The sequence below is a fragment of the Vulpes lagopus genome, chromosome 10 (assembly GCF_018345385.1).
Source record: "Vulpes lagopus strain Blue_001 chromosome 10, ASM1834538v1, whole genome shotgun sequence".
Taxonomy (NCBI): domain Eukaryota; kingdom Metazoa; phylum Chordata; class Mammalia; order Carnivora; family Canidae; genus Vulpes; species Vulpes lagopus.
Window position 1 is genome coordinate 41,165,791 of NC_054833.1, and position 11,593 is coordinate 41,177,383.

The following is an 11,593-nucleotide window of genomic DNA, read 5'->3' on the forward strand; positions in this document are numbered from 1 at the left end:
GCTTCTCCACTGCCCAGCTCACCATTGGGCGCTGGGAGGACAAGGCGGGGGTGGGGGCAGCAGGGCTCTCCCGGTGTTCCTGGTGTCCCGGTGTTCCACGGTGAAGACGGTCCCCCCGGGTCACAGCTCTGATTTCCACCATGGGGGTCTCCCGGGGGGCTTGGCTGGCCTCCCTGAGTGGGACGGGGCACCCCAGATGTGCCCTCAGCAAGTGCAGGGGTCCCGGACATCCCACCCTCGCCAGAGCAGGGGCTGCGGAGGAGGGGGTGAACCCTCTGGGGCAGGCAGGCAGGCAGGCAGGCACGGAGCGGCTTCCTCTGGTTCCATCTGAGCAGTATCCTCTCAGGGGCAGGGCTCGGCTTCCTGGGGCTCGGGGACTTCCCTGCTTCTCACCCTGCCTGGCCTGCGGGGATGTCTCGTGGCTCCTGCGGAGGCCCGGACGGCAGGTGGGGGGGGGGGGCTGAATGAGATAACTCCCAGAGGCCCTTTCCAGTCTGCCATTCTCTGGGGTCTCCAGCTCTGCTCTGACTCTCGGCAAAGTGCTCCCTTTGTGTGATCAGGGTCCCTCTGCTGCCCAAGTTTCTCCCAGTTGTGTGGCTTGCAGAGGGGGGGTGAGAAGGAACAGTCTGCCTCCTTCCACATCAGTGCCCAGATCTACCAGAACCCGACTGCCCCTGGCCCATACTGGGACCGCTCCACCCTCGGCAGAGAACGCAGCTGGGTTTGATCTCTACCTGCCCCTCCTTGGGGCCGAGGAAGCAGAATCTTTTCTTTCGGTGGCTTCTCTCTGCTGGCTTGACCTTAGTCCTTCCCTAGGATGCTGGCTGGTTTCTGAAGGGACCTGGAGTCTGCCCTCTGTCTGCAGACCTCCCAGGGCTCAGTGACCTGAGGCTGGCGTGGTGCCACTTTGGTTGGAGCCAGGAGCAGCTTCCTGGATCGGGTCAGTCGAAGCTTCCTGCTTAGTCAAGATGCTGCAGGGCCGGTAGCCTGGCAGGATGTCTGTGTTTGTTAGGGACTGGACGTTAAGGCCGCATTCTTTTGCCATCTGGCCTCTGCTCAGCCTCGACCTCCATCTTAAACCCTGGAGCTCAGCCTCTAGCTTCTTTCAGCAGGTGGGGTGAGAGGAAAGGTGGGTAGTTGTGGAGATCCGTGGTCCTTAAGATGATGGAGCGTGTTCTGGGAGGCAACTGACTTTCCCAATTGGCAAGAGCAGAAGTGAAAGTTGTCTCTTGAGCTTCGGAAAGTTAAGACGAAGGAAGGGGATACAGATGGGCATAGGCATCCTTTGCTTTGCCTTTCGGCTGCTTCCCCTCCGTGGAGTACAGCTTAGCCCTGGGGCTGGAAGAAGAGCCAGCAGGGATGTCCTGGAAAGAAGGCTTGGCTCCAGCTGCCCCAGATGAGGACACCGGCAAAGGTGAACTCTTAGGATCCCAGCTCCTGTTGCAAGGGGTTCCAGCAACTCCGCATCCCCCAAGGGAAGCAGAAACAAAGGGAGCTGCAACCTAGAAGGTGGTGAGGGAGGTGGCATTCTCTGACTCGGAGAGACTGCTCTTGCGCCAACTAGGGAGTAACTGGCAAAGGGACGCAGGGCCAGCACAGCCCAGCTTGGTCAGAAGGCGAGACAGGTCACTACGGAACTTCACGCCTGCGAAGGTGTAGAGCATGGGATTGAGACAGCAGTGGGCCAGGCCCAGGAACTCACTCATGGTGATGGCCACAGAGAGGTAGCCATTCAGCTCACAGCCATAGCCCACGGTCTTCAGCCTCACCAGAGTGTCTAGGAAGATGACAACGTGGTAGGGTGACCAACACAGAAAGAAGACGCTCGTCACCAGGATGGCCACCCTGACTGCCTTCTGCCTCTGAGGGCGCCGCTGGGCCTGGCACAGCCTGTGCACCACCCCTATGTAGCACCAACCCATCACCAGCATCGGCAGCAGGAATCCTCCCAGATGGTAGAGGAAGCGGGAGGTGAACCAGGCATTGGTTTCAGCCCGGTTCTCCTGGGAGAAGGTGCAGCGCGGCAGAGAGTCGTTGTGATGGGGTTGGCTGACTTTGGCGAAGAGGATCTCCGGCAAGGCAAAGAGGCAGCTCACCAGCCAGATGGTGGCACAGGTGATGTGGATGGAGAGGAGGCGGCGGTGGCGGTAGGCGTGGACGGCGTGGACGATGGCCAGGTAGCGGTCCACGGCGATGCAGGCCAGGAGTAGGCTGCTGCAGTAGAAGTTGACCTTGTGCAGAGCGATCACAGTTTTGCAGAGGAAAGTGCCCAGGAGCCAGCCCAAGGAACCCTCGACCACAGCAAAAGGCAGGATGAAGACCAGCAGGAGGTCGGCCACCGCCAGGTGGAACAGGAAGGTCTCCGTGGAGCTGCGTGTCTGCCGATGCCGCTCCAGGATCACCAGCACCAGGATGTTGCCCATCATACCCAGGAGGAAGATGAAGCCATAGGCCACTGGCATGAACACAGCCTTGAAGGAGGCCAGGAGGGGCCCCTCCACCATGGAGCAGAGGTGATTTTCCACCACAGGGCTCTCGGTGCTGTCGCTGTAGTTGCCTAGTTCCTTGTACTGCAGGGGCGAGGAGACAGCAGGGTGGGGGGCTGAGGACCCGCCTCTCCCTCACCAGGGACCCTGACTCCCCCTGTAGATTTCTCTGATCCCCCCCCACCGCCCCACATGCTGCTCTTGCCCCTGTACTCCCAACACCTCCTGCCGACCAAGTCCCCATCTGCTCTTGTGTGTCCATGAACAAATCACTTTGCCTTTTCCAACTTTCAGTTTTTGTCTGTGAAAGGGACTAATGCCTCACAGGGTAGTGACAAAGATGGAAGAGAGACATGATGTGTAGGGTAGGGAGGGGCTCCTCTGAAGGGCTGTGCACCTGTAAGTTACCTTGTGTCCCCCGATATGGAAGGCTGTGGGCTCATGGGTGGGAACCAGAGCTTCAGTTTTGGGAACGGATCTGGTGGGGGCAAGGAGCCATCTGTTCTAGTTCTGAACAGAGCAGTGGGCACTAAAACCTAAGCTCCTGCTGAGGGGGGAGCTGCCGGTGGATGGCCTCCTGGCTTCCTCTTGAGGTGTCTCTCCATTCCTGAATGTCTTGGTTATCGCTGCAGACCTTAATAGCCTTAATAGTTTGGTTTAATCTGAGCAATGAGCTCGGATCTGCAATATTTCTATCTGACCAATGTGTCTTGCTAAATTTCAAGTGTGTTTGAACCCACGTTGCTCTACCTCCAGAGCATACTCCCACCACCACTACTACTACGCAGCACTGCCTGGGCTTCCCTCCCTGCTCCTTCTCATCGAGAGCCAACTCCCTCTTCTGCTTCCTTCTCAGCTTCAGAAGCAAGTGAGGAAGGGGTGGTGCTCTTCCACGAGAAGGTGCTGTGCCCACTTGTCTCCGGAAGCTCCTCCTCCCCAGCCTCCTCCTCCTCCTCCTCCTCCTCCTCCTCCTCCTCCTCCTCCTCCCCTCCCTGCCCCACCTCTCCCCACCAGCGCTCAGGTTGTTTACCCAGCTAACCGCAAAGGAAGATATGGTGTCTGTTTTCATACCTTTCACTCACAGCTGTCATGCACCTGCTCCTCCTCACTTCCCAGCCCTGTTCTCCCCCACCCCAACCAGACCCCTCCCCATGGTTTCAAAACCAATTATAACCAACTTCTGTGGGCTGAAAAAAATCGTTCTATAAATGATGAGCTCCAGGGAGGGAGAGGCTAGGAGAGGGTACTCTGCACAGAAGCTCTAGTTGGTCTCATGCTGCCCTTCTTCCAGGAGGATGAGTGGTCTTGCACAAATAGGCGGTGGTTGCACAGCCATCCAGGGGCCCCAGTTGTGGGTTACACGCTCACTCTCGGTGGGCAGACCCATTCCCTAACCTGTGCCTTTCTTTCTGGACCCTGGTGTGAGAGGGTCTGGAAAAAGGGGGTGGAGGATACATTTGTGCGATGGCAGAGCCATCTGCCTCCCTCCACCCCAGCGACCCTCCACCACGGCCTCAGTCCAGCCTCCTTCGCTCTATTGCCCAGGACTACTGTCTCTGCATGGACCCATTCCAGAAACTTCTCTCCCTTTGTCCGTGCCCCTCACATGGATTTTACAACCCACAGATCCCATCAGTGTCCTGCGTGAAGTCCTTCACTGGTTCCCCATCACCTGTAAGCATCTTTATCTCCACCGCCCTCATTTCACACTTAATAGCAAAGCCAATTTACAAGAGGAGGCAAGTGATAAAATTAATCAACAGAAGATTGGAGTAAGCCAACCCCAGTGCATTCACACAATGGAATACAATGTGGTGCTCGGAAAGAAAGGTTCACCCACGTGTTCTTAGAGAAAGATGGCTAACACACGCTGCCACATTTCAGACCCGATTGTGGGGCACTCCACACAGCACGATCCCCTGGACTCTCTTCGCAGGGTTTCCTGAGGCCTCAGCTCCTCTCCTTGCCTTCAAACGAGACTTCTCCACTCTTGCCACATGTGGTATTTTGCACATAAGCTCTTGTTTAAGATAAACAACTCTGCTTTCATTCGAAAACCATAAACTTGCAGGGTGAGATCTGCGCTCCCCTGTGGGGGCTTGAAATGCCTATGAGATATTCCTCCTAACTTTTCAAACTTCATCTTCTATCATATTGCTGTAGGCACCCTGTGTTCGAGGTTCATCATTCCACTGGCTGCCTGCTCCCAACACCCCGATGCATCCCCATCTCTGAATACTTGCTCTCACTCTGCCTTGTGCAGAGCACCCCTTTCTTCCCGTGATTGCCTAGCTAATGCCCATGCTTCCTTCGGGGTTCCAGTCCACCCCACCTCCCTGCCGCTGTCCTAAGCTTGGGAGGGGATTAGATTCTCTTCTTATGTTCTGTGTGTCTTTATTACAGCGCTGGGCATTGGCATGTGCATCTCCTCACTAGATGGCGAGCTCCTGAAGGCAAACCTTCTGTGTCCCCCTTATGAGCCCATGTGTTTCATACATGATAGACATTTGACAGATGTGTGCCCAACTGCTCTGAAGGCAGTTTCCCAGAGATGGCCACGTGCCCCTGTATTCTGACACTGTAGACAAGTCCCTCTGTGCTACTGTGGGGACTCAACTCAGACACTCCTTTTCTCCTTCTTTGGTTCGGGTCTTCTCCCAATGCCCTTGACAGCCTAGAGCATGTCTTAGGTTCCCTCTCCATATTGGGAGGTATTTTCAATATAGTCATTGACTACAATCATTTGACTCATGTTGGAATTCAGCAGGAGGCAAATGGGGAAACGGTGTGTAGTCTCCATGCAGAGCAAAGCAATTCAGAGCCAAGGCAAAGAGATGTGGGGCCTGGGGTCATCAGTGAGGCCGGACTCCTGCCTCTGGGGGAGCCTGGTTGCCCCTTGGAGGGCTTGGGTACAGCCAGCCTATCTGGGTCTATGAGAACTACTCAAGTCCTTACCCTCTAAAGCACCCAGGCTGATTGGTCTACTGCACATGTAAAGTCAGCACAGTGGGATGTGCCCCTAGGACCCTTGAAGCTCTATCTCCCAAGAACCCAGGTTTAGAAGACAATTGAGGGAAAACTCTCTTTTCCTCCCCACCAAGGAGTATTTGTTTGGCAAAATGCTCAGGTAGGGAGGGGAACACGGAAGAAGCTGGTTTGAAGGGTGCTGGGAGTTGTTAGTATGTCTCAGTAGGAGGTGTCAAACAGACATTTTGGAGGCTCAGGAGTGTTACATGTTAAAGCCACTTCCCACACCTGGGGAGTCAGACACCCTCTCCCCTCCCCAAACCGTGGAGAGAGACAGTGAAGCAAGATTGGTTCTGGTCTGGTGAGAAGTTGAGGGATCATGAATCCTACATAGTGGGGAGTAGGGCGCAAAAGGGAAGGCTCACACCTGGAGGGAGCTCACTGCAGACAACCTGGCCGAGTGCTTACTCATTCTTTCACATCAAAAGCTGCAGGAACCCAGGGTCCCTCACGTACACACATGCTCTGACAGCAGTGTGCACCATGTATAGGCACAGCCACATGCCCAGGTCAGACCATGACAGCATGAGGCCTAGGCAGGTACCCAGCAGACAACAGCATGCACAGAAGCCAGGGGTTCGTACCCCAAAGAAGGCAAGCAAACATGATGAGCGAGATGAAGCTGAGCCCTGAACCAGGAATTGGGGGTAGAAGATTGCTGTGAGCACTGGGGATACGGCAGGAGAAGGAGTTAGAACTTTCTGGGTCCTGGTATTGAGGAGGAAAGAGGATGGGGAGGTGGCAGGGTGCAAATGCCTTACGGCCCTGCACTGGCCAGTGTGAAGGTCAGCAAACATTAGCTGATCGGGGTCTGTGTGAGCAGGTGGGACAGCAGCTGACAGGGGCATTCCTCAGGGGTCTCTCCTGGACTCTCTCCTCCTTGATCCTTTCCACCCTGTCTTGGGTGACATGGCTGGGGGACACTTATGGACAATGCAGAGTTCTCCACAGCCAGAAACTCAAGGCCCAAACTGACCAGATGGAATTGATCGGGAACCATGTAGAGATCTAGCCTCGCGTTCAAAATTTCAACCGTCTGGGGACATGTTAAGGAAGACCTGGCTTACCGACCCCGACAGTTGATGAGAAAAAGACCTGAGAATCTGTTGATTGCAAGCTTCAGATGAGTCAACAGGGTGACGTGGCTGCCAGGATGGATACTGTCACCTTTTTCTAGGTGAACAGAAAGGTGTAGGTGGGCAGCTGACACCACCCTAGTTTGTTTGGTCTGGACAAGGGTGACCAGTTTGCTGAGGGGTCTGGAAATCCCCACCCTGAGAGGAAGTTCTCAGGTACCGGGGTAGAGTCTAGGCAGAAGAAGACCCGAGTCCAGGAGAACTGCCTTCCTCGAGGACTAGAAGAGTGCCGTGGGCAAGAGCGCAGGACGGGCTTCTAGTGTGAAGCTCTAGAGGGCAGACTGGGAGGAATGTGCAGAAGTCGGGGTCTCAGTCAAAGGAGAAAGAACCTTCTCTCAGAACCACTCTCCAACAGTGGGTTGGGGCCCCTGGGAGGAAAAGGACTGTGTGAGCTCAAGTGTGCGGGAAGGGACTCCTGCCCTGGACAGGAGGCTGGGCCCTGCCCTCAAATGCCCCTCGCACACCGCTCGCAGATGCTTGGATTGTCTGGCTGTCATGCTCTGCCCAGGGCTGAGCTGATTCTCAGCATGATCTTCATGGAGCTCAGCACCTGCGTGGGAGCTTTGTTCCCTTAGCTTGTCTGTCCTGTAGCCAGAGAATGCCCCAGATTGACCTCGGGGCTCAGCCCCCAGGAGAAGGCAGGGCTGCTGAGCCTGTGGCTCATCCAGGCAGAAGCCCGGGACTCCAGGGGCCTGAATCCTAATGGCTGTGGAAGGCGCCTGCATACAGATACAGGTCACTGCTCTGGCCTTGGGGAGCACACACGGGTTCCATCTCCTTTCATGTCCCTGTCTGGATAGTCCCAGCCAAGGGTCAGGAGCTGTGGGTGGGACCAGCCCAGGTGTCTCTCCTTCCATCCTTCAGTGGCTTGAGGAGGGAGGAGATCTGGAAGATTGAGACTGGGCTAACGGCACAAAAGGGGTCTGTGTCCCTAATCCCGCTCTTCCTTTTGAGGGTCCACACTCCCAAAAGACCATCTGAGACCCTGGTTTGCCACTTGTCACATCATCCCTTTGCCCCCTCTCTACCCTTCAGGAGTGAACTTGCCAGGCTCCTCTTTCCTCTACCCGGAGTTTGGGCCATTAGGAACATGGTGCTGCTCCGGATGTGGTTTTGGGGGGACTTTAAGCTACTCCTACTTTTGCACTGAGTCTTTAGGTGTAAGGGAGTCCTCTCCTGGCACCCCAAAGTCAGCACTTTGGGGACAGTCATACAGTCTGAGGGATGGCAGACATGTACCCTAGATATGTACAGCAAACTCTTGAAACTGTCGCCTGGGTCAGCACCCATTTGAAATATTTTGTCCCATCATTTCTGGAAGACTACTCATTCTTGTCTCTTGATTCTCAGTGCCTAATCTGTGGCCACTTTTATAACGTTCTGCCAGGGGGGTGGGATATGTGTCCTTAAGGAAGGCAAGAATTCCTGATGGAGACTGGGGTCTGTATGCCTGAGCCCAGATTCACCTCAACACTGACCTCTCCCCAGGCTGGTCCTGGATCTCTACCTCATCTCTCAACCCTCAGATCACCCCCAGTTGGGGCCTCCTCCCCTGGGATTCCTCTGGGACTTTTTACCTATTTGATGGGGGCTCCTCCCCTCCCCCAAGGCAGAGCCCAGAAACAGCCCGGTTTTGGTTCCTCTTCCTTGCCTCTTCTTGAAGAAATGAGATGGTACATGTGGACAGGTTTTATAGCCTACGATGCTCTGATCACAGTGAAATGGGTTTGGGGGGATCATTACTGAAGAAGAGGGGTTGGAGGAGCCAGGTCCTGGGACTGGACCAGATTTGTCCTCTGTCTAGTAGCTTCCCCTCCTGGCTGGTGCTCAGGATGGAGCTAGAGGCTGAGTTTATGCCTAGCTCCTGTAGGTATCCCAGCCCAGGCCCCTTTGCTGTCAAAAGGAGGCTCTGCACTTCCAGATCCAGGTTCCTGTGGACAGAGACTTTTCTAGGTCTCTCTAGATCTGCCTTCCTAGCAGAATGGGTCCCTGGCATGCCCACGCCAGGGACCCAGCTCCTTATGCTGGTGTGCTTAGCTTTGTGCATTTTTTTGCTTGGGTCCTTCATTCTTGGGAATTAGCAGCTCATCTTTTAAAAATGGACATTTTAAGTGGCTAGAGTTGACCTTGGAATCCAAGAGGTAGAAGACAGGATGGCCTGTCTTCCTGGAACACTGGGCTGTGGCCTCAATACTTAACCTTAGAGTGTAGAACCCAGTCTTCTAGGAAAGTGAACTAGTACTTGGTTTGGACAAGGACAGGAAAGGGAATAGGAAGTAAAAGGCACAGAAGCCAGACTAACTTCAGAGACAAATGGTAGCTGGGACTTTCAATGCATCGTAAGTCCAAAAATACTTATTAAGAAGCTACTATGTGCAAGACCATTCTGCTACTCCGCCATCATGGGGCCTCTGTGCTGTGAGACACTGTCTAGGTGGCTGTCAAAACCGTCCATAGCCCTATTGTGAGTGGGTAGGGTGGAGGGTGAGGGTCTGTGTTCCTGAGGGGGCAATGGCCCTAGAGAGTGTACAGGGAGGAAGTGAAGGCAGGATGAGGTACTGGGAGCTGGTTGAAGAAGAGCTCCAGAGCCTAGATGGTTCCAGTACTCCTGGGCTCCTGACTAGACTCTGATCGAGGAGGGTCAGATGTGCTGGGTTGCCTGGCCCAAGGACCACTTATTTGAGTTGTGACACGTAGCAAGTAGCCAGGTCTCTCTCTCCTTGGACTATAGGTTTTCTTTCATATATGGGACATGCCCTATTGTCCCCTGCCCTCTGCCACCACCTGTCTCTAGTAGGTCACGCAGTGGAGTGAGGCGTGCAGTTAGGGGAAACTTTTGAGGTTTCTCAGAAGCCGGGATGGGCCAGATCTTGGGTTGGTTACTATGTTATCCAACTGGGTCAGGGTTCGTGGTCAGCTTGAAGCTGTGGGCAGAGGAAAACACCCACTAACCTAATCAGGTGAGGCCAGGGGCCAGGATTGGGGGCCAGGGTGGGAGCACGGTGCCTTGTCAGGATGGTGGAGTCTTAACCTGGTCAGAGTATTGTCCAGACTGTGATTACTCTTAGGGCACGCAACCCTGCACTTAGAAGAGCCCCATGCTTGGTTTAGTGTTATGCTGTTGCTATCTTGAAATTCTTAATAATTTTTGAACAAGGGTTCCAGCATTTTCATTTTGCATTAGGTCTCGCAGGGAAGGCAGGTCTGATTAGACTGATGATTCTGACTCTGCTTTTATCTGGAGTTTGGCTCTGAGAGGCCAGACTTTGTATATTTAGCTCTTCCCTCCACCTTCTCCCTATGTTCCACTTAGAGTTCCAAGCTTTGGGATCTGGGAAAGTGAGAAGCAGGCTTTTCCAAGCAAGTCTGGGAAAATGGTTGGTAGAGTTCTAGTATAGACTCAATTTGGTGGAGCTAGAAGATGTTAGGGGAGCATCTCAGGGTGAGTTTAGGGTCAGGAGAGCTAGTGGGTATAGGAGAAGCATTTGGATCCTTTATGATCCAGGCCAGAGTACAGCTCAAAGATAAGTCCCTTCCCTAGAAGACCATTGGCCATGCAGGAAAAGGAAGAAAGAAGAAAGAACTTCCCCCAAAGATCCTCATAAACAGTCCCTCCTCCCTGTACACAGGAGCCTCAGGGTCTCTGCTTGAGCTGTTCCCTACACACATCCTTTGGGAGCCCAGTGACAACCAAGTCACTGCTTCATAGGAGGGACTTGGGTGGATGGCAGTGTGATGCTGGGGACCATTTTCTTAGCCCACCCAAGAATACCTTATTTCTAGAGATTCCAGTTTTTTGAGAGCAACCACAACATGCTTTGAAACATTTCTAGGATTAACACAGAGTTCTCCCACAAACTTGGCATCCCCGTGCCCTGTGACTCTGACCCAAAGTGGTCTTCTCCCTTGCTGATCACCTGTCCTCACACTTCCTTGGTTTAGCACATAGTCATTGTCTAAGAGCTTCTAGCAAGAGGAGTTTTTTTCCTTCATGGGTAGACCGTAAGCTACTTGAGGGCCAGGAGCAAATCCTCACCTTCTCCATCCAGCATAGAATGTAGTGCTCTGATGATATAATCATATAGCAAGAGATGAATAAAAAACTGGAGCAGGTTCCCAATAGTAAGAAAACCTCCAACGCACTTTCCCACCCACGCCTTTATTCCAGCCCTAAGAGATAAGCAGAGGATCTTCTTTTGAAGGCTGGAGAGGCAGAGTGACTGTTCCAGGTCACACAGCAAGTCAGAGAGGATACTGGAACGGAACCCATACTTCCAATCCCCCCCAAAAAGATGTCTGTTTCAAGCAACAGCTCTACTTATCTGCTTCCTCCATGGAATGGGAAAATACAGTCCTAAAAGGCAAGAATCATTGGGCCTGCCTGGATTCTTCTAATCCACAGCGGGAGGATACTCCACAGCTAGCGGGAGGATACTCCACAGCTATACCCTCTTCCCTGGACCCTGGGCACAAAATATTTAGAATTCCAGGAGGGCCTGAGCGACCATCTGTCTCTACTCACCATGTCCTCCAGATTGTAGTTCATAAGGTCCATGTCCAAGGTTAGGGGGTAGTTCATGCTTGTAGCCGTACGTCACCAGACTGGTCACTGACTGATGTTGAGAGGCTCTCTGCCTGGTGCCTATAGAGAGGTGGCAGCCGTCAGCTGCAAATTTAAACAAATGAGTTGTGCACTGTCTCCTGGGGCTGCGTAGGACCCGCAGTCTGCCTCACAGCTCATCACTTTTTTTTCCACTGGGTCTTTTCTGTTTTTTTTTTTTTTTTTTTTTAAATAAGAAAAAGGGAAAATCCCCACAGCATCAGTGCTAGTCAAGCATATCAGCCTTTTTCCTGGCAATGGTTGTCTCAATGGGGCTTGTGACTGATGTGAAGGCTGTCCCTCACCTCTCTTCCCTGGGCCTCCCAATAAGGAGTTGTATCTTA

The 11,593-nt window shown here is 53.5% G+C and overlaps 1 protein-coding gene across 1 annotated transcript; it reads right to left on the reverse strand.

Annotated features, from left to right (window-relative positions):
* Positions 1–106: 106 nt before the first annotated feature.
* On the reverse strand, positions 107–11,272 carry CXCR5 (C-X-C motif chemokine receptor 5). Its single transcript, XM_041770268.1, has 2 exons — positions 11,172–11,272; positions 107–2,570 (listed from the first exon to the last, which is right to left on the reverse strand). Exons 1-2 carry the CDS (start codon positions 11,226–11,228, stop codon positions 1,503–1,505), a joined length of 1,125 nt encoding a protein of 374 aa, XP_041626202.1. The 5' UTR covers positions 11,229–11,272; the 3' UTR covers positions 107–1,502.
* Between the last annotated feature and the right edge of the window lie 321 nt (positions 11,273–11,593).